Below are 27,607 nucleotides of genomic sequence, written 5' to 3'. Positions count from 1 at the left end.
TATGTATTAATTGTAATGTTCTTCAAAGTATTCATATACATTATGATGCATGTATGGTATATTAAAAATTGATGCTAAAATTTAATATACATATGTATATGTTTTAAATATGGTATATTAAAACTTAAAAAAAAGCCTTTCAGTTATGTGATAGGAATTTTAACACATTGCTAAAGGTTATATAATGAAGTGTACCCCTGGTTATCCTTTAGAGAGATTACCACTGTCTCCTGTTTCCTTCCAGACATAATCATGCATATGTGCTTTTTAGAAACAACACAAATGGGAGCATGCTAGTCATTGTTTTGCAATTTCTTTAATAATGGATCTTGGAGATATTGGACATAGAGATTAGTTTATTTCCTAAGGACAAAGAATACACAAGAAACATCCTTGTTCATACAGTTTTCACAGAAGTGTGAGTATGCAAGGGCAGTTTATGATTCGGTTTCTAATGTGCAGGACTTGCCCTGTAGATTGTTTAGGAGTGGACTTATCTGTAGAGTGTTCCCAAGGCTATTATCTTTCTCTGCACAGAGACAAGTCATAAAGACAAGCAGATTCCTCCCTCCTTCCTCACCACAAAGCAGTGGTCATTGTAATCCCACTATGCTTTGCATTATTACCTCTTTTTGTTAAAAGTAATTGCTCAGTTAATGTTAGGGGAGCCATAAGAGAACACAGTTGTCTAGAGCTGAAGTGTTTCCAGTTGATTTGATTGTTTGAAATGGTTTGGATGCACATGACCTTCAGCTGCATCCTATTTATTGGTTTTGCCTTCTTGGAATGATGAGCACAGACACAGGCAATGGCAAAGGAAGTGCTGATTTGATCATTTGTGTTGTGTACACAAACGGGTTTTTGCTATTGCATACAGCTCTTGGAGGTCAGCATCCTAGTGTGGGTACCACAGATTACTGGAACCCTGAGGTATTGTTTGCTAGGCCATCCTTCAGGTGGGATGTTGCTTTTTAAAAATATAAATATAGAGAGAAAAAGAAACTCAGAACTCACATAGACCAGAAAGGCCATACAATTCCACGTTTCTAGTATCAGTAAAGTTAAGCCACATAGATGGAAAGCAGCTTAGTCTTGAGAGGAGATTATGTCTGACCTCAAAAAGTGTTTTGTTTCTAAGAATCCCATAATTTCAAGTGCATCACAAGGAATTCTTCAGAGATTTCAATCTGAAGCAAATAAAATTATCCACTTTTACAAAAATAAGTGGTCTGAGTTTTAGATGCTAGATTACATTTATCCTGAAGAGTAGGGAAAAACCAGAACTAGATTTCTGTGATACTGAAAAACTTGCTTTGATGGAGCAGAGAAGGCCTCTTTCTTCAGACTCTAGCATGCTCTGTGTTATGGTTATAGAGCAGATGTTCCCAGACCTGCAGCTAGGAACCATACATAGTAGTCCAGTGCCAGGAAGTCTCATGACAGAGGCATTTTTGGGACTCCTTTACTTAGACTGTCTGTTGGCCTTCTGTGAGATGTTACTGTCCCTGAGCAGAAATGCCAGCCACATAAAACACCTGCTTTACTGACTTTGGGTAAAGGAAGGAGGAAGTTGTTTGGTTTTCTCATGATTAAAAAGACCTCTGGTACCTCTGACCCCCACCCCCTAAGATTCAGAAGTGTGTGTGTGTGTGTGTGTGTGTACACACTGAAAATGGGGGTGGGATATTTCAGTGAATATTTATTCAGAATACGTGTTTGAGAGCCAGTGTTCAGACATAGTAGTAAGACTAAACCAGCTTTAAATACCACTTGAAGGTTTTCTCCCACGCTTTTACATTCTTTTGATTCATCTTAATTTTGAATTTTAAAATAAATTCTTAGGATGTCTGAGATTCTCAAGATTGTTGCTCTTGAGTGGATTATTTACAGACATTCATATGTAGAAGAATATAGGAATTGAAGTCTCATCTGGAGAATCATGAGAATTTGTCTTAATAACGATTATTGGGGCGCCTGGGTGGCTCAGTTGGTTGAGCGTCTGACTTTGGCTCAGGTTGCAGTCTCGTGGTTCGTGGGTTCTAGCCCCACACTGGGCTCTGTGCTGACAGGGTGGAGCCTGCTTTGGATCCTCTATCTCCCTCTCTCACTTCACCTCTCCTGCTCACGTTCTTTCTCTCAAAAATAAATAAACATTAAAAAAATAATGATTGTTGGAGTAGTCATTGAGCAGAAGAATTTCAGGAGAAAGATAAAATAATAAGTTATATGGTGTCCCATGGAATTGGGGTATCAGGTGAAGAAGAGGCTGAGGATAGAGCTTGCAATGGTGTAAATTTTGTTACTCAGTTTTTGTTTACTTTCATGTGGGACTAAATACTTTTTCTGAAATTATTTATATTATTTATATAAAACCTAATTTAATTCTTCAAAGATTGCTTTTTTTTTTTTAATTTGGGAAATGTTTTTGTTGTTGCTTGAATGAGGTGGGGAATCTTCACAAAGTAGTTTTTTTAAAAAAAGTTTATTTACTAAATATTAAAAAAATTTTTTTTTCAATATTTATTTTTGAGATACAGAACATAAGTGGGGGAGGGGCAGAGAGAGAGGGAGACAGAATTTGAAGCAGTCTCCAGGCTCTGAGCTGTTAGCACAGAGCCTGGCCTGGGGCTTGAACTCACAAACTGTGAGATCATGACCTGAGCCGAAGTCGGATGCTTAACCGACTAAACCACTTAGGCACCCTTTTACTAAATAGTTTTTAATACAGGAATGACCATGCTTTGTGTGGGCATAATGAAAAATGAGACAGACTCTCTCCTTGAACTCTTATTAGTTTGCCCTGATCTTTAGTGAATATGAGAAGCTCATGTTCTTTTGTCCTTCTGCTAAACTTTTTTTTTTTTTAATTGATGATCAAATCTCTGAGTTTACTTTTATGCACTGATTGGTTATATCACTCATTTGTCAAGTGCCTTAGTTTCCCCAAAGAAGCATATGAGGCATTGTCCTGTAGTACCTTTAAAATGTTCAAGATAATGAAATTTTAGTCATTAATCTCTATTTATTTGCATTACTAGTTAAAAGACTATTTGTAGGTCATGTTCTTTTTTGCTTAGCTGAGAGTACGGTGATAGGCAGTTTTCAAAGCTTTATTAGTGAGCAAATGTAGGGTACTTTACTGAACTTCTACATAGTTGGTACATATCAGCTTTTGTTCATTTTTACTCAACCTTCCTCATTTTCTGGAAAGCTTTTTGTTACTTATAACTCTTCTATGAACCAAGCTGTGATTTGTTTAAATGATGGGGTGGGTTTTTAGTATATGAAACCACTTTAACCCTAATGAAAGCTCATTTGAAATCAACCATTCCAAAGGATATTACTCATATGATTTTAAAATTTATGTTCCTGCTTTGTCCTTAAATGCCTGAAACCATTTTACCATTTGTGAAGAGTAATTTAAAAAAAAGTTTTTTTAATGTTTATTTATTTTTGAGAGAAATAGGGACAGAGTGCGAGTGGGGGAAGGGCAGAGAGAGAGGGAGACACAGAATCCAAAGCAGACTCCGAGCAATCAGCACAGAGCCCAATGCGGGGCTCTAACCAATGAAGCGCAGGATCATGACCTGGGCCGAAGTCGGCTGCCCAACTGACTGAGCCTGCCAGGTGCCCCTGTGAAGAATGATTTTTAAAATTTCACTTGTAACTGGTCCATTTTATTGGCTTTGCCAGTGTATTTATTACTTATTGTTTTGTAAAACACGTCCAGAAATTGTGTTCTAAAGGAAAGCAAAACTTTGAACACAAGCCTTCCCTCCCAAATTAAGATCCCTGACCTAGAGTTAAGAGTTTTGAGGCCTGAAAGTCAATGTTTGGAGTCTTTCATATCCTCGGGAAGCTTTTCATTGATCTGTTAAAATAACATATTTGTGCTGTTCCCATTGAGGAAAAGTTCCAGGTGAAAGACAGACTTGGCTAGTGTAGAAAACCAGCTGCTGCATGCTGTGTTGTTCTTTGGTCTTGATCTTGAAGGCAGAGCTCACATTAGTTCCTTACAGGATGCAGACATATCTGAGTGGTAAAAGAGCCTGTTTTGGCTTCCATGCTGAATGAAGACCCTTTTTTTTTGTTGTTCCAGTTCCCCAACCCCTTTCTACTTAAGAGAATCTACTTAACATTCTGGTTTAGTATTTGGAGCAAGGTGGTATTTAGGATTTCTACTGTATTTCCACACTAAATTTTATCACTTGCGAGAACCTGTATGTGAGGGTTAAATTTCAGCTTGTGGTCCACTGAGGTCTCTGGGTTGTCTTTCTGGGTACCCACAAGGGAATCACACTCTGAGCATACCCTTGCTGAAGTTTATCCTGACTGTTTCTAAATGTGAAATTGTATTGAAGTTTTTAACTTGTTATTTGGCAAGCAGGTGCTTTGTTTTTGACTGGTTTGTTTTTTGCTTTTTGTTTTTTGTTTTTACCTAGATTACCAGAGACTGATGACTGTGGCGGAGACAATTACAGCTCTCATGTTTCCTTTCCAGTGGCAGCATGTCTATGTCCCTATTCTCCCGGCTTCTCTCCTACATTTTTTAGATGCTCCTGTTCCATACCTGATGGGCTTGCATTCCAATGGCTTGGATGACCGGTCAAAGCTGGAGCTGCCTCAAGAGGTAAGAGGAAAGCGGAGCTTGAGTGCTGGTGCCTTTGGTCCCAATCCAGGATTGGAGGGAGGATGGCTTTGAGATGAGCCCAGGGTGGTGTCTCCAAGTTTATTTTATTTTATTTTATTTTATTTTATTTTATTTTATTTTATTTTGAGGAACATAAATTACTTTCCAGGAAATAAGTAAAAATGATGAACATTTAGCTTAGTTTATGTTGTTCCAGAAACACTTGTCATCTTTATTATATGGCATACATACATTGTAATCCCTGTGTTTATACTATCGTGAATTGCCTTTTTCATTTGCAGTTTTTCTTTTTTTTTTAAGTTTATTTATGTATTAATTTTTTTTTTAAACGTTTATGTATTTTTGAGACAGAGAGAGACAGAGTATGAACGGGGGAGGGTCAGAGAGAGGGAGACACAGAATCTGAAACAGGCTCCAGGCTCTGAGCTGTCAGCACAGAGCCTGACTCGGGGCTCGAACTCACGGATCATGAGATCATGACCTGAGCTGAAGTCGGCCGCTCAACCGACTGAGCCACCCAGGTGCCCCTAAGTTTATTTTTATTTTGAGAGAGAGTGCACGTGTGCACCAGTGGGGGAGGGGCAGAGTGAGAGGGAGAAAGAGAATCCTAAGCAGGCTCCATGCTGTTGGCACAGAGCCTGACATAGGGCTCCATCTCACAAACTGTGAGATCATGACCTGAGCCAAAATCAAGAGTCGGATGTTTAACCGACCAGGCCACCCAGGCACTCCCCATGTAGTTTTTCAAGCCAGTATTTTACATACTTTTCAAGACATTTATTAGAAAATCATTTTATTATGTAAAACTTTTAAATATACACAATGCATAATGAATTCTTGTGTTCTTAACACCTAGCTTCAGCAGTTATACATATTAAATTATATTTAAGAAATTTTTTATTTTAGAGAGAGACAGAGCTTGAGTGGGGAGAAGGGCAGGGAGAGAGAGAGAGAGAGAGAGAGAAAGAAAGAAAGAAAGAATCTTAAGCAGGCTCCGTGCTGAGTGTGGCTTGATCCCATGACGCCAGGATCGTGACCTGAGCCCAAATCATGAGTCAGCCACTCGACTGAGCCACCCAGGTGCCCCTAAATTGCATTTTAATTCTATACCTCTCATTCCCTTATTATTTTAAGGAAATCCCACATAATATAATTTCATAATTACTTCATTACACCAAGTATTAATAAATCAGTGAGTTTCTTTTATAGGCCAAGTTTATATGTAATAGTTGACCTGATCATAGTGATTCTTGTGGTGCTGAACCAGCTTTGAAAATTTTCCTTTCAAGATAAGGAAGACCTTGAGAGAATGCTTTTCCTCTCTTTCTATGAGGATGGTCTCCTCCTCTTTCCTATTGTTTCAAATACCAAAGAATTAATTAAAAATATGCATTTACTTGTTTATTTTCTACTTTATTCAAAATATATTTAAAGCATGATTAAAATAAGATTGTTTTATTTATTTATTTATTTATTTTTTTAATGTATGTTTATTTTTGAGAGAGAGTGAGTGTGTGTATGTGAGCAGAGGAGGGGCAGAGAGAGCGAGAGAGAGAGAGCCACAGAATCTGAAGCAGGCTTTGAGCTGTCAAGCACAGAGCCCGACGTGGGGCTCGAACTCACAAACTGTGAGATCATGACCTGAGCTGAAGTCGGATGCTCAACTGACTGAGCCACCCAGGTGCCCCTTATTTTTCTGGAATTATCCATAGAACTGGTCTACCTTTTTATGTCATTTTGTGGCTGGTATGAAACTACTTGGGGAAAGGGCTTTCGTACACTGAATTTCTCAGTCATTAGAAAGGCCTGGGAACAAGACTTTGGAGGATACATACACTGGTGTTAACATGGCTTTATTTCCTCACTTCATCAAAATGTTTTTGGAGGGAGATTTTTGCATAATTGAGTAATATTAGTATTAGTAAGGAGACCTCCAAAGAAGAGAACAGTCGCATGGACTTGTTTCTGAGCTTCATTCATGTCGTTGGGCATGTCTGGGCAGCATCCTTGATGAAACCCTGATAATTAGATCACACCTGTAATATTTAAATTATAGTCAAATGCATCTCTTTTTTTTCCTCTCTCCTTTGGTTTTACAATCAAAATGTCTTCCTCGTAGCTTCTTCTGTTTCCACCCCCTTTGCTTCTTTGGTTTTATAGAGCTTTGTGTTGTTTGGAGTAGGACAAGATTGATTAAGGAAGAAAAGATCTAAATGATAGAGAAAATCATTGAGTTGGGGTATTAGGTTTTTATGTATGTTTGTCTGTTTTACTGGTAAATACACATGAAGAGTAGTTATCAAAGATTGGAGATTGGGGAGTTTCTGTTTGCTTTGTTTTATTTTTTTAAGTTTATTTATTTATTTTGAGAGAGAGAGAGCATGCTCTCCAGTAGGGGAGAGGCAGAGAGAGAGAGAGAGAGACAGAGACAGAGAGAGAGAAACCTGAGCAGGCTCTGCACTGTTAACAGAGAGCCCGATGTGGGGCTTGAACCCCTGAACCATGAGATCATGACCTGAGCTGAAATTGAGAGTTGGTTAGGATGCTTAACTGAGCCACCCAGGTGCTCCTTCTTGATGGTTTAAACAAAGGCATAATTTAAATTGACACCTCTTCATAGTAAACCTAATTATAATTTTGTAAAGTCAAAATAAGAATAAGAACAAAAAATGGTAGAAGGTGGGAAACCTAAAGAGGTGTGCTACCTACCAGTCTAATGAGTAGGACTCTAGGCAAGAAGCCACTTTTCTCAGTTTTATTTTTATCTTTGGCATCAACTTGACATATGTTTGGGGCAAGTTCTATTCCCTGTGGGATCCCTCAGCATCATTTTTTGGGTGCCTCATGTATATGGGGCCTCTTCATAGAGGCTGCTAGGAGCCCAGCAATTTTCTTAACTGGGGGATTCGGTGAGACTGAGAAACCAAGTGTTTTTTGAGAAACCCAAAAGTTCACTCTGTTGTGATGTTGCTGCTGCTTCCACTTTTGCAGTATTCCCCATCATTGCTACATCCTTTGCCTTTCCTTGTGGTCTGCTTGGGAAGGGGAGGCATGTGGAATACCTGTGCATACTTAATAAGTAGTTCTAGGATTTCAGAGTCCCACTTCATCCAGACTGGCCCTCTGAGGGTGACATATTTGTGTGGGGTGTTTGATAGCTGGATATTTACCTTGATTTTTAGCAGATAACCTCTAGAATATCTGAGCCTGGATAGTTCCCCATGGGGAACTTTAAGTTGGGGAGAACTGACTTTCTCATGGAGTAAAGCACCATGAAAGGTATACATAATGAATGAAGACTAATAAATAATATCTCTGAAAGACAACTTTGGGATGTCTCACAAATGATACACGGTTATAGTAAGACAACTTGGGGATGTCTCACAAATGATATATGGTGGTTTTTTGTTTTTGTTTTTGTTTTTTTTTTAAGATTTTATTTTTAGGTAGTCCATACACCCAACATGGGACTCAGACTTATAAAGTTGGAGATTAAGAGTCACGTGCTCTATGGACTGAGACAGCCAGGTGCCCCATAAATGATATATTAAAAAAAATTTGTTTTTAGTGTTTATTTTTGAGAGAGAGTGTGAACAGGGGAGAGGCAGAGAGAGGGAGACACAGAACCGGAAGCAGGCTCCAGGCTCTGAGCTGTCAGCACAGAGCCTGATGTGGGGCTCAGACTCATGAACTGTGAGATAATGACCTGAGCCGAAGTTAGATGCTTAATCGACTTAGCCACCCAGGCACCCTGAATGATATGTTTATAGTAAAAAATTCTAACAGTGCCCCTATGAAGAATAAAGGGTGGCTTTATTGGGTGGCTCAGTCAGTTAGGCATCCAACTCTTGATATTGGCTTAGGTTGTGATCTTGGTGGTCATGAGATCCCTGCTGATCGTGGAGCCTGCTTTGAATTATTTCTCTCTCCTCTTCTTTCTCTGCCCCTCCCCCGCTCACACTTGTGAGCTTACTCTCCCTCCCTCTCTCTAAATAAACACTGAAAAAACCTTCCTTTTAAAAAAAGAATAAAGTAGAAATTACTTCGAATTTTTTCACCCAGAGATAACTACTTTTAACATTTTGGTGGACATCCTGAGGTATCTTTACACTACTGGAGGGACTTTGAGGCAGAACTAATGGGCCTGTGCAAGGGTGCATCATCAGGGTAGTGGAGCAAGCTTGATTTATAAAAGAGACTTTCTCCAGAGGGATGGAGACTGTACATTTCCTGGATCCCTAAATCAGAATTCATCAGTCGCTGCCTCATCTTGGGGCATCAGAAGTCTGTGAAAAAACCCTTTGTTTCTTTTTATACCAACACATGAGTTCAGTTGTCCCTGAGCAAGGGAAAGTGCTGAGCTGCCTTTGTGAGGCATTCTTTGTCCTGTGCTTCTCTTTTGGGTGCTATTGTGTGAGTCCAGGAAGGAGTCATGTTGTCCATATGTCAGGGGAAGCAGGCAGAGGATATTAGAATAAAGGGTGTGTGTGTGTTACTTCTTTATGTCTTGGGTCTTTCTGTCTTTCCTGATGGTTTTTCTCCTTTCTCAGGACACTCCTTCAATAGCTTTTTTCCCAATAATGTGTGTGTGTTGAGCTCCTCCCCCTCAGTGAATAACATGGGAATAGACTAGAGGTGAGGCTGGCTGTGATTTGGTGTTGGGAACTCAGGGTGGGAAGGGGCATTGTGACCTCCTGCAGGAAAAGATTTGGGAGACTTTCTGGGATTTGGGGGATCCATGTGGTTATTACCCAGAGCAGCTAAGTCTTCTCATGGCTTCTTCCAAACAACACAGGAGGTTAATTAACTGAGGAAAACTGATCATGTGGGTTCAGTGCCTCTTTTAGGCTTCTTGTCCCTCAAGCTGTTTTGTAGGACTTGTCCTCTTAGCTGAGGAAAGGGGTGCATGAGGAGTTTGAGGTAGGTTTGCAAATTACTTCTGTTTGCCAGAGCCCTCAGTGTGCTGTGAGGAAACAGTGTGAGGCTATGTATGAGTTTAGTATTTGAATGACGTCCTATTTCACTTTACCTTTTCATTCCTACCTTCTTCAGCCCAACACTGCAAAGAATGGCTATACTGGTGTCTACTCAGAGGTGCCTATCTAATCTAGCCCATCTCTAAAGTGTGCCTGAGTTGTATTCTCCCCTCTAGCTACCTCCTACCAGGAGTGTATCTATAATATAGGGACATAGCATGTGGAGTTCATAAAATTCTTTACAGACATTATGTATTTGGCTCACATCAGTGGGAGAAAAGCCAACCAAGCATTGTTGAGTGGATGCAGTTATTTTTAGATGCTTCTGTGTTTCCAATTGGACAAAATGCTTTTTTTCTATAAAAAGAGGAGAACCAGTGGGGTAAATGATTGCATTGTTTGCCTGTGGTGGGTTACAGGGCTTTATTCTGACGGGGCTTATGAGGCAGGTGATCTTCATGACTAGATTTAATTGTTTTACTATCTTTTTTAATGGCTTGATGTGAAAGCATTTATAATTTTAAATAAATCTTTTTAAAAAAATATTTTATTATTTTTTTTTGAGAGAGAGACAGAGCATGTGTCGGGGAGGGGCAGATAGAGAGGGAGGCAAGGAATCTGAAGCAGGCTCCAGGCTCTGAGCTGCCAGCACAGAGCCCAACACGGGACTCAGACTGGTAAACCACAAGATCCTGACCTGAGCCGAAGTAGACGCTTAGTCTACTGAGTCACCCAGTCACCCCTATAATTTTAAAATCTTAACAGGAAAAACAAAAAGCCAATTTTTAGGTGTTAAACACTTACTGGCCCTTTTTCTAGGCAGGGCTCAAACTTTTTCAGTGGAGGAATTACAAAAAGTGAATTTTAAAGTGATTCTTCTTTTAATCTTTGTATCTTAGATAAGAGAGAGTTCTCCCTCTCTCTTTTTTAACTTTATTTATTTTGAAAGAGAGAAAGAGCAAGCCAGGGAGGGGCTGAGAGAGGGAGGGAAAATCACAAGCAGGCTCTGCTTTAGTGTGGAGCCAGACATGAGGCTTGAATCCATTAACTGTGAGATATGACCTGAGTCGAAACCAAGAGTCTGGACATTTACTGACTGAGCCACTCAGGGACCCCAAAAGTTCTCCTTTTTGGTTATAGATTGGTAAACTGAATAGTTTCATGCACCCAGCAGATGTTTATGCATGGACATGTTAAAACATGCAGTTTTAATAGATTGAGAGCTTGTGGAATAGTTGTATTTAGCTAGACTTATGTTACCCTCCTGCCTCTTCTTTTAGGATGCAAGACTTACTGGTATGGGGAAAAATAGAAGGATCAATGGATCGGCACTTTGATATAACATAGAGGTGCCATCCTGAAGGAGGGACTATTTAATAATGGAGCTGGAAAAATTGCTTGTCCATGAGGAGAAAAAATAAAAAAGGATCCCCACATTCCACTGTAACAAAAATCAACTTGAGATGGATTAAGAAGTGATAAATGTCACAAGCAAAAGTTTAAAATCTTCTAAAGATAATATTAATAAATGTATTTCTAACCTCTGAGTAGGGACTTTATAAACAAAATACAGAAAGCACTATCCATAAAATAAAAGATTGAAGGGAGCCTAGGTGGCTCAGTTGGTTGAGTGTCTGACTCTTGATTTCAACTCAGGTCATGATCCAAGGGTTGTGAGATTGCGCCCGTCACTGGGTTCTGCATTGAGTGTGGACCCTGCTTGAGATTCTCTCTCTCCCCCCCCCCCCACTTCTGCCCCTCTCTCCCGCTCTCTCTCTCAAAAAATAAAAAATAAAAAACAATTTAAAAAAGATTGATAAATTTGATTTTTTAAATTAAGAGAAAGACATCTTAAAAAGATATGATAAAAACTGGAAGATACGTGTAACATATATAACCTACAAAAGTCAGCATTAGGAGATTGTAAAGAACTTGTACAAACCAGTAAAATGATAAGCAACCCAGTAGAAAAATGGGCTAAAGACATGAACAGGTATTGCACAAAAAATACACATTTTTTCACTAGCAACCAGAGAAGTGTAAATTAAATGCACCCAAATCAGTGGCAAAATTAGGAAATATGATGATACCAAGTTTTGGAAGGATTTGGATCAATAGGATCACTTTAGATTGCTGGTAAAAATATAAACTGTTATAACCACTTTGGACACACCTAGGCCTTATCTTATAAAGTTGAACATTTGCATAGCTTACCACACAGCAGTTCCATTCCTAGGGTACACCCAACAGAAGATCTTGCATCCGTGTCCAAGAAAATGTGTAAAAATGTCAAAGCAGTAAACAGGAAAGAACTTAAATGCCCTTCATTGGGAAAATTGATAAATTGTGTTATATCCACATAGTGTGGAATATTATATAAGAGTGAAAATGAATAACATAGCTACATACAACAAAATGGCTGAATTTTAGTAGCCTCCTGTTGAGTGAAGAAAAGTAGTACCATAACATTCCTTAAGGAGTGGTAATCTTTTCATAAATTTAAAAAACAAGCAAAAACTTAAAGGCATATATAAATTATAAAACAAAAGCCAAAAAGGTAATAGAGAATTCTGGATAGTGGTTACCTGGGGAATGGGAATGTATAGGTTGGGGATGGTATTGGGGAGGATTAGATAGATAAAGTATCTGGTAATGTTCTAGTTCTTGGATTGGGCAGGAAAAGAATGTCTTTAAGATTGTCCTCAGAAAGTTTTCCATTTACATTCCCTTTTTTTGGTTTGTTTTTTAAGTTTTTTTAATGTTTATTTTTGAGAGAGAGACAGAATGAGAGCAGGGCAGGGGCAGAGAGAGAGAGGGAGACACAGAATCCAAAGCAGGCTCCAGGCTCTTGAGCTGTCAGCACAGAGCCTGATGTGGGGCTCGAACTCAAGGACTGTGAGATCATGACCTGAGCCGAAGTTGGATGCTTCACTCATTGAGCCACCCAGGTGCCACCAGTTTACGTTCCTAATAACAGTGTTTGAGATGTTTGTTTTCCTATTATTTGGCTGGCATTGGACATTATAAATCTTGTAAATCTTTGTCAGCACAGTAGATGAAAAGTATTTTGTTTTTATTTATTTTTTTTTTTAATTTTTTTTTTTTTTCAAAGTTTATTTATTTTTGGGACAGAGAGAGACAGAGCATGAACGGGGGAGGAGCAGAGAGAGAGGGAGACACAGAATCGGAAACAGGCTCCAGGCTCTGAGCCATCAGCCCAGAGCCTGACGCGGGGCTCGAACTCACGGACCATGAGATCGTGACCCGGCTGAAGTCGGACGCTTAACCGACTGCGCCACCCAGGCGCCCCTTTATTTCTTAGATTATTAGCAAAATTGAACATCTTTTCATATATTTGATGTTAATCAGATGAAAGAAAGTTCTTCTGTGTTTGCCTTCCATAACCAATTTCTACTTTTCAGTTGGGTGAATTTATTTTTATCTTAATGATTTCTTTGGCTATTAACCTTTCACATGTTATACATAACAATTACTGTTTCCTAGATTGCTTATCTTTTAATTTTTTTATGGCAGTATTTACCTTTATGGTTTTTAGCTCTATATAAAGTTTAGAAAGCCCATTCCACCTTAAGATAGAATAGTAACTTTTTATAGTTTCTTTTAATGCTTTTGTGGGTTTATTTAATTTTTTTTAATGTTTATTTATTTTTGACAGAGAGAGAGAGACAGAGACAGAGACAGAGCATGAGTGGGGGAGGGGCAGAGAGAGAGGGAGACCCAGAATTTAAAGCAGGCTCCAGGCTCTGAGCTGTCAGCACAGAGCCCGACGTGGGGCCCAAACTCACGGACTGCGAGATCATGACCTGAGCCGAAGTCGGACACTCAACCGACTAAGCCACCCAGGCGCGCCTTGTGGATTTATTTAACTTTTTTTAAACTTTTTTAATGGAAAATGTTGAACACGTGTAAGAGTAAAGGGACTAGCATCCATTGTTTTATGATAATCATCAACTCATGGCCACTTTTCTTTCTCTACCCTCCTCCTCCCCACTCACCTTACTTGATTATTTTGAAACAGATCTCACACAGCATTATTATGTTATTGAAATATATTTAGTTTGTATCTCTAAAAGATACTCTTTTTAAGAAAATAAGGTAGATTTTTTTAAAAATTATTTTTAAATGTTTATTTTTGAGAGAGAGAGACAGAACGTGAGTGGGAAAGGGGCAGAGAGAGAGGGAGACACAGAATCTGAAGCAGGCTCCAGGCTCTGAGCTCTCAGCACAGAGCCTGACACAGGGTTCAAACTCACAAACTGTGAGAGCAAGACCTGGGTCAAAGTTGGACGCTTAACCAACTGAGCCACATAGGCACCCCTGTTTTTTATATTTAAAGCTTCAATCTTAAATTTATTTTTGAGTATGGTATTCTATTTTAACATTTCTAAATGTACAGCCATTGTCCTCGAAACATTTATTCAACAATCCATCCACAATAAATGGGTCTGTTCAAGATTCTCCTTTTTTTTTTTTTTTTTTTAATGTTTATTTATTTTGGAGAGAGACAGAACGTGAGTGGGGAAGGGGCAGAAAGAAGGAGGGAAACACAGAGTCTGAAGCAGGCTCCAGGCTCTGAGCTGTCAGCACAGGACCCGACGCGGGGCTCGAACTCACAAACTGTGAGATCATGACCTGAGCCGAAGTCAGACGCTTAACTGACTGAGCCACCCAGGTACCCCAAGATTCTCTTTTTCCAACAGATTACTGTTTTATGTTTATATTAGAATCCAGTAAGGCAAGTGTTTTCTTAAAATTTTCTTGGCTGTTTTATTTTTTCAGGCAAAATTCAGAATCAGTTCATCAGACACTCCTTTTAAAACAAAAATCTGGGATTTTGAAAAAAATTACATTAAACTTACAAATAAGTAGGGGCATTATTAGCATCTTTTCAATATGGAATTTTCCTACCTAGTAATATTGTTATGATATCCATTGATTGAAGTTATTCCACAGTGATAATAACAATGTTAATTGGCATTTGTTATGTACTTTGAGCCTAGCTATAAATCTCAACATTTATTGTCTCATAATCCTCAAATTTATGGTATAGGTAATATTATCATTTCTGTTATGAACAAAACAGAAATACTCTTAAGCATTTAAACACTGCAATGGAGGAAATAATAGTTGTCTTGGTTAGCTAGACAGGTTCATGGTTATAAGATAAATATATATATATTTTTAATGTTTATTTCTGAGAGAGAGAGTGTGTGAGAGCACCAGCAGGTGAAGGGCAGGGAGAGGGGGACAAAGAATTCAAAATGGGCTCCGTGCTAACAGCAGAGAGCCTGATGGGGGGCTCAAACTCAGGAACCGCAAGATCATGACCTAAGCCAAAGTCAGACGCTCAACCAACTGAACCCACCAGGCATCCCGAGACAAATATTTTTTAAAAAGCCTTTTCTAATGTATTGCTACAAAGAAATTCCAACGGGAATAGGAACTATAATATATTTAAGTTAAATTGAATAAGAAATGCGTAAGACTTCTAAGGAGAAGGGTGGATGGTTAAGAGCTTGAGTGTATGTCTGAAGTCAGGCTAGAGGAGTTTGGATCTCAGTTCTACTACTTACTAGCTGTGTGACTTTGATCAAGTTACTTAACCTCTTTATGTCAGTTTTGTCTATAAAATGAGGATAGATGGATATTACCAAACTGTTCTATGTTAATCTAGATTACCTACCTCACTAGCAGTGTATGAGTGCTGTCTCTGTAGGTCCTCTCAAAAGCAACCTTAAAACCAGAAGGAATCACAGAAATCAGTAAGAGCAGCCACCAAATCTTACAAATTAGGACTAAGGCTCAGAAAAGGATGATGGTATGCTCAGGGTCATAAAGGGAGATAGTGATGGAGTGAGATATGGAACCTAGACTTTTTGACTCACTCCTGGTGTTCTTTTTACTATTATAAGAATTCATGAATTCATCAAACATTTTATGAGCATTTACTGTATGTGTGGATTTTGCACTAGATGCTCAACATCTGTGTCATCACAGAATCCCTACCCCTCTCTAAGATAAGTGTTTTTATCTCTTTTTAACATTCATAACTGAGGAGACAGAATCAGAAGATTAAGTAACTTTCCCTAGAAAGTGGCAGGGGAAGATTGGAACCTAGGTCTATTTCCTTCCTGAGCCCCACCTTCTTTATATCATATCTCATATATGCCTATTTCAAATATTTCCTCTTCCCTCTCCTGTTCATTATCCTTTCTAAAGCTTCTTCTTAATGCTCTGGAGTTGTTCACACTCATCCTGTTTTGACTGCCAGGCTAACCTCTGCTTTGTGGACATTGACAACCACTTCATTGAGCTGCCAGAGGACCTGCCTCAGTTTCCCAACAAATTGGAGTTTGTCCAGGAAGTCTCTGAGATTCTCATGGCATTTGGCATTCCCCCTGAAGGAAATCTTCATTGCAGTGAGAGTGCCTCCAAGCTGAAGAGGCTTCGGGCCTCTGAGCTTGTCTCTGACAAGAGGAATGGGAACATCGCAGGCTCCCCTTTGCATTCCTACGAGCTCCTCAAGGAGAATGAAACTATTGCTCGGCTGCAAGCCTTGGTTAAGAGGACTGGTGTGAGTCTGGAAAAGGTAAGATGCTGTATATGAGTTTGTGACAGGCTTGGTCTGTGCTAGGGGGCTGTCCTGCTGAAATAAAGTGTGAGATGAGAAAGCACCTAGTTCAGGGCAAGGCTTATTTTCGAGCAGTGAAAGAATGCTCTTGTGTGGGAGACTGGATTTAGCTCTTGCATATATTATCTTAGTAAATGCTATATAGATCTAAATTTGGGTAGCTTCTCACCTGGACATCAAGGAGAGCCTACTGTCATTCTTTGTGAACATGACAGCAGAGTGACTTGGAGGGATGACAGTGGTAATCTTTGTGTTCAGACCTCTTTAAAATCCATTGCCCTGTGAATTTCATGGCAACCTATAGCATACAGGGCAGATATTGTTAACTCCTTTATAGCTCAAGAAACCAAGGCTTAGAGAGCCTGAGTGGCCCAAGATTAAATGCCTGGTAAGTGGCTTAGCTGAGGCTAGATCCTGGTCCTCTTGATGAAGTTTTGAGGGTGATGGGGGGTTCATGGGGTCTGGAGCTGACAACCAAGAAAGAATTCTTGAAGGCATCATTGGTGCAAAATGGTGATTTTATTAAAACACAGGGACAGGACTTGTGGGCAGGAAGAGCTGCACTGGGGTCATGATGGGTAACTCATTATGTATCATCAGGTTGGAAGGGGGTCAGGGATAGAGTAAATCTCCAAGGAATTTTGGAAGCAAGGTTTCCAGGAACTTGAGGGCCTAGCTGTTGTGAGGGAAATACCATTTGTTACCATTTAATAAAACCTCAGTCATGAGACCCTTCAGATGTATATTGAGGGGTCAGAAGCTTGGAGTATGATTGCTGACATATATCTTGGGGCAGTTGAGATAAAGTAAGTAGACTTACAGGATCCTTGAGATTGGGATAATGTTAAGCCAAGGTTGTCTTTTACACCCCAGCAGAGTGTCATCCTTGAGGCAGCTGAGTTCTTAGAGGGAGGTCACTATGCCAGTCTCAAGGACTTGTCAATGGGCTGTAGGCAGTAAGGGAATTTAATTTTTCATTTGCCTTAATTTCCCACATTACCATGGCAAGCACTTAAAACCCTTTCCTTTGTTCTTGGGTAGCCAGGAGTGTCTGAGGAATATCACACATATTCCACCTTGGGGGGGGAGGGGGGCGGTGGTGGTGGTACCAGCCTGTATTTTGCCCTCAGCTTGCCTGACACTCTGTCATCATATCCCCCCTGAACAATTTTGACCATTACATCTTTAAGGTTGCTGAAGGTGGAAGGCCTCATCTTCTGTAGCTTCTTCCTATTGAGTAGGGGCATAGAGTTGTCCCTACCTGTATGGGTCAATATTGGTCACTTGGGGAACATGTAGGGAGGGTTACAAAAACATAGAGGCAGCTGAATCCAACGTGGGCAACATGTATGAACCTCCTTGAGTAGAAAGGATCATCTGTTAGCTTGAAGTTATTGCAGTGATGGAGTCTTGGCACCAGGCAGAGAGGCATGGGAGAAAATAGCAAAACATAATTAGAATAACTAGAAAGATTGGCCCAAATGAAAGTCCTTTGGTAGCTGACAGAAATCATCCAGTCCAAGAGTTTAACCAATCATTAAAGGAAAGAGAGGGATGTTTAAAGCACCAATTTGAGTATTCATGTCAGTTAGAAATCCAGAAATATTTTTGTGGTAATTTGGAATGTATACACAGCATTTTGTTTTGTTTTTAATTTTTTTTAATGTTTATTCATTTTTGAGAGAGACAGAATGCAAGTAACGGAGGGGCAGAGAGAGAGGGAGACACTGAATCAGAAGCAAGCTTCAGGCTCTGAGCTGTCAGCACAGAGCCCGATGTGGGGCTTGAACTCACGAACTGTGAGATCATGACCTGAGCCAAAGTCGGATGCTTAACTGACTGAGCCACCCAGCACCCCAGCATTTTGTTTTTATAAAAGTATAAGTTCTACCTTGTGCAGCAATTAAAACATCTAAATGCCATTCTGTTTTGTAGAACTGTTTTAGGCATTTGAGTTATTTTAGTATTTAATATATTATTTTGAGAGTCATTTAAGGCTTTAACTGTGTAGTAGGTGGTAAACAGCCATCCTATAGACTCTTGTTTAGTAAGCAATTAGGTAATTAATAAGATGTACTTTTATAGAAACAAGAAAAATACAGGTTAATGGTTAGAGCACATTACAAACCCTGTGTCTGCCAGTGCTGCCAGTGAGATTTTTAGATGTGAGACTTGAACCATCCTCAGATGGGAGTGGGAACAGGCAGCAGGAATCCAATTGGTCTTTCTGGTTTGTAACTCACATGTCTGTGGTGATCCTTTTGAACGGCTCATTGTAAGAAGGAATTGTTAGTAGAAATTGGGGAAAGGAGAATGCAAAAGAAAGGTACAACCATCATAAGAGAAATTTGAGCTTTTCCACAGGTTCACAGGAATAAGAAGGCACATTAGTTTCCTTATTGATTCCCTGTAAAGGAGGTATAGATTTTATTTAGATACGGGAACCTATGAAGAATGCCTCTCTAATTTTACTGCATTGGGAGTATATAATATGACCCAATAGGGGCCTTTTCATTTTGGAGTTAAGCCCCCTGCTGTATTAGACTTTTAATCCTTTAACTAAACCAGGTCTTTTGGATTTATATGGGGTGGGTTTCTAGTAACTGTCAGATCGGGTTTGGAAAGGATATGTTTTGCAATATTTAGAGATTTATGAATTAACCTGGCCTCAAGTGAATAATTTAGTAAAATACTATAGTCTTTATCTATTGATAGGTTTACAGTGAGAAAAGTCTTTTTATATGTAGTTGTTGAGGGAATCCATCCCATTTTCCAGTTGTTTAAATAATATGTCCATGGGGTCTTTTTTCTCACAGAATGACAAGCAAGGAGATTGTCCATACCTGTGCTATTGTGATGGTTTTTCTGAATTTTACCTCAAGTTGTCTAGTTTAGGCAAACAACAAACATTTAAAGACCATCAGAACTAGAATTTAACATCCATAACGGTGCGTTATTGAAACATCGTTTTTCGGGGCGGCTGGGTGGCGCAGTCGGTTAAGCGTCCGACTTCAGCCAGGTCACGATCTCGTGGTCCGTGAGTTCGAGCCCCGCGTCGGGCTCTGGGCTGATGGCTCGGAGCCTGGAGCCTGTTTCCGATTCTGTGTCTCCCTCTCTCTCTGCCCCTCCCCCATTCATGCTCTGTCTCTCTCTGTCCCAAAAATAAATAAACGTTGAAAAAAAAAATTAAAAAAAAAAACATCGTTTTTCTCTCAAAAAACCTTCATTTCCAGAAACAGCCAAATCAAGACTTAGTTTGTTTGTAGTACAAGTTCAGTTTTAACAAACTTGGCCTAATTATTTACATAAACTCAGCAAGAATAGCAATTGATCATAAGGATCTTTTAAAGTTTGTTTTGCTGGAGCCTTTTTATAAGAAATCTCCAGATTGAACTTTTAGTTGCCTCTCTAGACCAGAAGCCAAGTGAAGTACTTGCCATCAGACATGCCTGCAATACCTGTAGATTTGGGAGAATTCCTCTTCACAAGGTCCCCAAGATATCCTGAGGTTCCTGCACATGCCAGGAAGTGACATTCTTTACTCACGTGGTAAGGCTGTTGGGAACTCTGTAAACAAGGTGACAGGCCAACATTTCCAAGGGGCTTTATCGTTCTGTTTCATAAGTTCAACCTTGGTTCCTTAAAGCTTTAGGGTCATATCTGAGTCTATGCATGTCATTCAAATAGGACATTCTAGTTAAAGCCTTGGTAAAATAACCAGTATTTCCAGTGGTGTCCTGTTACAAGATGAACAGATTCCTATTGAACTTATGCAAACAATTGTAATTGCCATGAAAGAAAGAATACTGAAGAGTTTTTGAATTTCAGAGGGTTTAGGTAGAGAGAAAAGATAAATGCTTCAGTTTACAAATGAATACTTTATGACATCTCTGTATGTTATACATATCTCAAGAGGAAGTTTACTTAATCTGGAAGAGCAAACATTAGAGAACCAGCAATATTTCGAACGAGTCACAAAAACTGTAATCTTCTTTAGTTTATTTAGTCCCACGTTCCTAATTCTTGTTCAGTTTGAATGCAGTTTTTTAGTTCTGGAAGTTCTTACCCATGTTAGTATTAATCTTAAAGATGTCAAATATTTGTCCTAAAAGTCCCTTTTATGAATCTCCTTGAAGATGAAATAGTTTTGTGAGAGAATAAGAACAATTATAAGTGACAAAATATCAGAAATGGACATTGTTAAAGATCTGATGAGAGTTCATTATGATGCAGTTGACAAGGAAATTCGGTTATTTCTGTAACACATTTCAATAATCAGAATATCAAGTGATAAAGCATTAAAACTTTAGGAATTTCATATACATTTGAGCAGTTATAGCATTTACACATGCAATACAACCTAAGGTTAACCATTATTTGACAATGCTTTTCCAAGTAACTTAGCATATAAAATAAAAAGGCCTAATTGGTCAAAAAGACTTCATTTACCCTTTAAATCCTGGGAAGTTTGTTAAAATTTAGAAAGTTATAAAGCACATCCTAAATAGGATTACAGATCATTACAAATCTTATTTCTTTACCCAAGCTGGCAATAAGAAATCCTAAAGGCAAATAGGTAGTATTATACAGTTGTTAGCAAAACCTAGCTCCTTTAATATTGAGCAATTTTAAGTAATCAAAGACCTGATAAAGATGAAACGTAATATCATCTAATGTAACCTTTGTTTACATTTTCTTAATGAGAGCAGATCAACAATCTAAGAAAACTTTGTCTTTTGAAAAGAGAGAAAAACAGAATTTCAACCTTATACCAGTGTACTGTTTAAATTTTAAAAAAATTTTTATTTTTTTTTTAATGTTTATTTTTGACAGAGAGACAGAGCATGAGTAGGGGAAGGGACAGAGAGAGAGAGAGAGAGAGAGAGAGAGAGAGAGAGAATCCGAAGCAGGCTCCAGGCTCTGAGCTGTCAACACTGAGCCCAACTCGGGGCTCGAACCCATGAACTGTGAGACTATGACCTGAGCTGAAGTTGGATGCTCAACTGATTGAGCCACTAGGGTGCCCCCCAGTGTACTTTTAAACTATATTAATCTCAACCTTAGTCCATCCTGACTACACATAAATTCCTTTTCAAGATTTTCCTTCATGAACCTTCTACAGCTTTCCTTTGCCTTCAGATTTTGTCCCAAGCCATTTCTCTCCAACCAATCTCATTTAGGACAAAATTATTTTCTTTTACCTTCAACAAAAAATATATTTCCATTCCTTATACATTTCTTATATTATCTCCTACTTTTCTACATATGGAGTTGCTTTTCTTATTTCCGTCAGTCTTAAGTACATTTAGCAGAATTTTAACTCTTGGAAACCTTAGTCTCCAATGAAAACTTAGTAACCAATCATAAACCGTTACACCAGAGTTCTTTAGAGGGCAAATTCATGAACCAGTTAGGCACAAAGCATGTTTTCCAATAGACCCAAATAGCCTTAGTTTCTCTGCAATAAGGAGTTAAAAGCACAAACCTATGTTCAGTAATCAAAGTTTTAGCACTCTATCCTATTTGGAAAAGACCTAGATGTCCAATGAATTTAATCTCGTTTATTGTGCAAGCAAAACTTCAAAGTTTCAGGTTACCAAAGACTTTGAAAGCTCTTAACAATTACCCATGAAAACTTTGAAACAGACAAAATTAACCATCATTTTAAGTCATCTTTTTGCTAACAAATTGCAACAGAGATAACATGAACTTATTGGACCTTTAGTAAACCTTGGTAGAATACAAGTTTCATATTTAATGCTGATAACTCTGAAGACATGTCTATCTTAATTAAACCAGCACACTTAAATTAGTTTAAATAAACGCTGAGTTGTTTCATATGTGTCCACTTAAGAGAAAGAGCATCCCAGGGCACCTGGGTGGGTTAGTCAGTTAAGTGTCTGACTTTGGCTCAGGTCATGATCTCATGGTTCGTGGGTTCAAGCCTTGCGTTGGGCTGTGTACTGACAGCTTGGAGCCTGGAACCTGCCTTGGATTCTGTGTTTCACTCTCTCTCTGTCACTCCCTGCTTGTACTCTGTCTCTGTCTCTCTCTCAAAAATAAATAAACATTAAAACAATTAAAAATAAAAAGAGAAAGAGCATCCCCTTTGTCAGGGATGGCCTGTGTTTCCTCCAGCAACCTGGGTACTATCAGGAGGAGGCCCGTTTAGACAGTTATCATCCAGTATATCAGGAGGGAGTTTACTGGCCTGGTTACTGACCAAACACATTGTGCAAGAGGCTCTTGGGTCCGGGTAGAGCCATGAAGGCCTGGACCTAGGGTACCTCCATCCATTTGCCCTGTTTACTAAGGCCATGCAGTGTTATAGGAGATCAGTTCTTTTCTACATTTTGCAAACCAAATTATTTCCATTGGGTTAAAAGGCATCCCAAGAGAGAGTCCTTGGGGACTGAGGAGAAGCTCCCCTGTTCCTAGACAGAAAAGTAGAGAGAAAGTAGAAAGAAGGTCCATTACCCCTGAGAATCCCCCTGACTCCTGGGTGGTATCCCATGCGCAGGATATGTCAGAGGTTCCTGGTGTCAAAGCAACCCCAAGTGTCCCTCGAATGAAACCACTATGACCACCAATCAGTCGATTAAGGGCTCCTGAAGGAGGGATGCTAGCGTCCCCCTGCTTGCACATTGCATCCTAGGCTACAGATGGGTGCCTGGCATTTGGACCAAGTTTGCCTTGCTGAGAAGGCCAAGAAACCACCATTTTGTAACCCATGGAAAACACTGGAAAAGTTTTACAAGGGGGAATTCCCCAATTTTGTAATTTAAGTAGTAGTTGATAGAGGACATTGATGGAAAGCAGCACAGATAGAAATCCATTATGATCTTAGTAAGGTTCCAACACACACAGTCTTTTTAGCCAACTTCCTTAGGAAATGGTCCCCGGTAGGGTTTTAATTCATTTGGGTACTGGTTTTGGCCAGTGGAGATCTCAAGGCCAGAAGCTGCTGGACCAGAGACCTTGAGGAGGGAACCTCACACGGGAGTCTTAAGATTGGTAGCCATCTTGGTGATTTAGGTGGCTGTCCTGTGCCCAAGAGAGACAACTTTGTATAAGGACAGGAATAAAGAGAGGGCATCAAGTTTCTGGGTCTTATTACCATTCCAGCCAGGGTACTAATTTAATAGTCAGAAGGCAGGCTACCCCATAGAGTAGCCACAGGCTAGAGGATTGCAGCCAACATGAAAGTGTTCCAAAAGACCATGAGAGTAAAGGAGGAAAAGAGAAAGGGCTCACCAAATTTACACCAAAACTCAGAGTCCAGATGAAAAGACTCATCGCCCCACACACTGGGTGCCTTATGATTAAATTTTGGGGTAATGGTGGGGTGGTCCAGAGCCATCAGCCATGATAGAATTCTTGAAGATGTCTTTGGTACAAAAAAGTGATTTTATTAAAGCACGGGGACAGGACCTGTGAGCAGAAAGAGCTGTACTATAAGTGTGTGTGTGTGTGTGTGGGGGGGGGACCGGTTTATGGAGGGGGGAGGGGAGGAGATAGGAGTTTCCAAAGAGACTTTCACATGCTAAAGACGTACTGGAGGCCTACTATTGTCAAGCTAAGGTTGTTTTTCCCTCTAGCAAAGCATTAACATTAAGACAGTTGGGAGTTCTTAGACTTTAGGCTATGATGGGATTGCCTTTTTCTGGTAAACTGGTGGAGACTCTTATCAGTTTAACCATTTGGGTTTTTTGTCCTTTCCTGTTTTGGGGTAGCTTGGAGTGTCCAAGAAATATTATATATACATGTCCCACCTGGGGGGTGGGGAATGCTGTTAGCCTACATTTTGCTTTCAGCCTGCCCCTAGCTCCCTCATCACTCTTGAATGTTAGTCCTATGCTCTTTTGGGGATGAAGTTAGTTTTTCATTTCTTGACTTTGATGAGACTATCAGCTTTCTGTAGTTTTTTACTCATCTCTTCACCCTCCTCCATTCTCACTGTTAAATTATTTTTATAAATTATGTATAAGCAAATGGGACAATGTAATCACTTTGGCTTTTTTTTTTTTTTTTTTAGTGAAGTGTGAAACATTTCATTTTCTTGTTCTATTTAGGTAGTAGAGCAGACTTTTTGTTTTGTTTTTTTTTTTTTTTTTAATTGTGGCTAAAGAGGAGCAGGGAAATATTTAGAGAGGTTGGACACAGTAAGGAAAAATTCTTAGGGAGAAAGATAAGGACAGTGATGTGGGGGAGAAAATCAAAGAGATGAAGGGAGAGCCAGAGTCTTACTCTGTTGCTTTGCATTATCATTTTCTCATTGACTTCCCAGATTCCCTCCTTTCTCTGACCCTCGAGATAAGTAGCAGCTTTTCTTCTATTGCTGAATCTCTCTCTGCCTGTAATCTTAATCTCTATTTTCATTAAGTTCCTGGGTACCTGCAAGTGGAACACCCTCATTTTTCTCTTCTGCATGTCAGAATCTCTTCCTTTTTTTCCTTCTGATGTTTTTCTCTTTTGTTTCTTTTCTTCATTTGCTGTGAAGTCAGTGACCACTGGAAGGGGGGTGGGGGTGGAACGGATGAGTTGCATTTTGGGGAGGATAAAGGAAAAGCTTATATTTTCAACTGTTGTTTGATTTTTGGTAGCTGGAAGTACGTGAAGACCCCAGCAGCAATAAGGACCTGAAGGTTCAATGTGATGAAGAAGAACTGAGGATTTACCAGCTAAACATTCAGATACGGGAAGTTTTTGCAAATCGTTTCACTCAGATGTTTGCAGATTATGAGGTGTTTGTTATTCAGCCCAGCCAGGATAAGGAGTCCTGGTTTACCAACAGGGAGCAGATGCAAAACTTTGATAAAGTGAGTAATCCTGCTGGCGAGGTGGTGAGAAATGAGAATATGCCAGACCCTCCTGAAGATTTAACTGAAGATGAGTTTTTCTTTCATTATACATATATGCTGGAAACAGAGCTCTCAGGTTAAGGTGCACATGCAGGTTGAACATCAGGATTCTGGGAAGATTGGTTGCCACAGTAGGTTACCTGAGTGAGTTTGGGCTAGTGTGTCAAAATTTCAGGATATCTGAAATTATATGAGTGTTAAAAAAAATGAAGAGATTTTGCTGTTTGCTTTTCATAAAGACCTAGGAAACTTGAGAGAAAATTTAACCTACCGGATCCCTTCGGTGTGTTGCCTTTGCTGGTCAAGGCTCTCAATGACTGTGTGTTTCCTTTTGGTCCAATCAGGCATCTTTTCTGTCAGACCAGCCTGAGCCATATCTGCCCTTCCTCTCAAGATTCCTAGAGACCCAGATGTTTGCTTCTTTCATTGACAACAAAATCATGTGTCATGATGATGATGATAAAGACCCTGTACTCCGTGTATTTGATTCTCGAGTAGACAAAATCAGGCTGTTGAATGTTCGGACACCTACTCTTCGTACATCCATGTACCAGAAGTGTACCACTGTGGATGAAGCAGGTGAGGCCTTCTTGTTGCTGTACTCTCCTCTTGGATTATGTCACTAAAGTGTCCCTGTTTCTAAATATGCCAACTTCTTTCCCTTTTTCTGCTTTACATAAATTATTCCCATTGCCTGAAATACTCTTTCCTTTTGTTTTGCCTGGCAAACGTCTCCTTTAACACCGTGTCAGTTAGGAATGGGTCCTGCTGTAATAGAGAATCTAATCAACTTTGGGTTAGACAGATGGGGGTTATTTTTCTCAAATTAGCAAGGAGTGCAGAATTGGTGGTTTTTGGTGTTAGCTCAGTTGCTCAACAATGTAATCAAGAACTGAGATTCTACTTTTTACTCAGTTATCCATAGCATATTGACTTTTATATTCATACTTGTTGCCTCATGGTTACAAGAGGCTTTCTATGTTTACATTCAGGGCAAGAAGAGGGGAAGGTTGATGCCAGCGGTATTTTCCCTCTTGTATCAGAAAACAAAAGCTTTCCCAGAAATTCCCAACAACTTCTGTTGTCTCATAGGCTACAACCATGTTCTATGACCATCCTTAAGTGCAAGGGAGGCTGTGAAAGTGAGTATTGAACTGGGTGTAATATTACCCTGAATGATATCGGGGCTGTATTAGCGAGAAAGAAGCAGTGAATGAGTTGTGATTAGGCACTACTTGGTGTTTGCCACAAAAACTTAGCTGAAATGTCTCTTTCTCTGGGGAGCCTTCTCTGATGACCTCAGACTGAGTCAGTGAATTCCTCCTCAGTGCTCCTGTGGTGCTTTGTTGTTGCCTCTTCTCTATAATCTCTATTCATTTGAGCTATTATGGGAACAGTTTGAGAGCAGAGACTATTTACTCATTTTCTTGCCCCTAATCTGCTAGCACATATCGATGTTAAAAGTTGTTTGCTACATGCATGATTGAAAAGACCTTTTTGTTCAGAGTCCCTGTCTAGATCAGTTTAGGTAGAAAATAGTCTCATCTGAGGTATCAGATTAAGTCATGTGTTCACTTCTTTGTGGGTTGTTGAGTGTCCTTGTTGTAGCCTTTTTGTGTATTTTGTTCATTCACTTAACAAATTGCATAATACCTATTACACGTTCAACATATGGTAAGTGCTCAGCAAATATTTACTGAGTGAATGAATGTGCCTGGCATTTTTCTAGGTTTTGAAGATAAAACTGGTGACAATTTGGACAAAGTCCTGCCTTCATCAACCTTACATTCTCTAGCCTTCTGTCTTTACCTTGTAGCTCTTGTTCTAAGCCTTTCATTAAGATGACAGTCCTTTTGGCTAATGAGGACATGTTGCCTATGCAAGTGGACTGCTCTAACACAATCATTCTTGCTTTCTGGAACACATCAGGCTTCATATTCCTGAACCCTGCCTAAGGTTTTGGTCCTGGGAAGCTTGACAGATTTTTACAAGAATGTGGAAACGTTTAGAGAAACATCTCCCAGGCCATCAGCTTAAATCAGGACTTCCTGATCTTTTCATATTTTGCTACCTTTGAAAATGATAATATTTGTATATGACTCACTGGAATAAAGGGAGAAGTTTGCTTATAGCTAGAGGCTATGGAGCTAGCAGCTCTAGTCACTTGAGGCCTTGCCCATCTGTCACAAGTGTCTAGGCAGTCAGTTCTCAGCCCATCTCTAATCCATTTGTTGAACACCAAACACTGAAGCATGCTGATTTGAATTACTCTGGTCTCAGTTGTGACCAGGACTTGTGTCTGTTCTCATGGAATATGGAAGGAGGGTCAACTAACCCTCATTCATATGATTAATTTCAGCAAAATTGGTGTCACAGACCCTTAGGCAACTCTATGTACTCCAAATAGTCTAAACTTTTTTTTAATGTTTATTTACTTTTGAGAGAGAGAGAGAGAGAGAGAGAGAGA

At 39.5% G+C, this 27,607-nt stretch overlaps 1 protein-coding gene across 2 annotated transcripts in view; it reads left to right on the top strand.

Moving 5' to 3' along the window:
- DENND5A (DENN domain containing 5A) overlaps positions 1 to 27,607 on the top strand; it is a 118,550-nt gene that overhangs the window by 47,766 nt on the left and 43,177 nt on the right. The window contains exons 5-9 of one of the 2 annotated variants that reach the window (XM_030331138.1): positions 4,443 to 4,630; positions 15,920 to 16,237; positions 24,883 to 25,098; positions 25,485 to 25,719; positions 26,133 to 26,282. In XM_030331138.1, the coding sequence (XP_030186998.1) occupies positions 4,443 to 4,630; positions 15,920 to 16,237; positions 24,883 to 25,098; positions 25,485 to 25,719; positions 26,133 to 26,282 (1,107 nt within the window). The remainder of the gene's footprint in view (positions 1 to 4,442; positions 4,631 to 15,919; positions 16,238 to 24,882; positions 25,099 to 25,484; positions 25,720 to 26,132; positions 26,283 to 27,607) is intronic. The other variant, XM_030331139.1, reaches the window with a different exon arrangement.

The sequence above is a fragment of the Lynx canadensis genome, chromosome D1 (assembly GCF_007474595.2).
Source record: "Lynx canadensis isolate LIC74 chromosome D1, mLynCan4.pri.v2, whole genome shotgun sequence".
NCBI lineage: Eukaryota > Metazoa > Chordata > Mammalia > Carnivora > Felidae > Lynx > Lynx canadensis.
The sequence above is the reverse complement of the archived record's forward strand: the minus strand, read 5'-3'. Positions and strand labels throughout refer to the sequence as shown.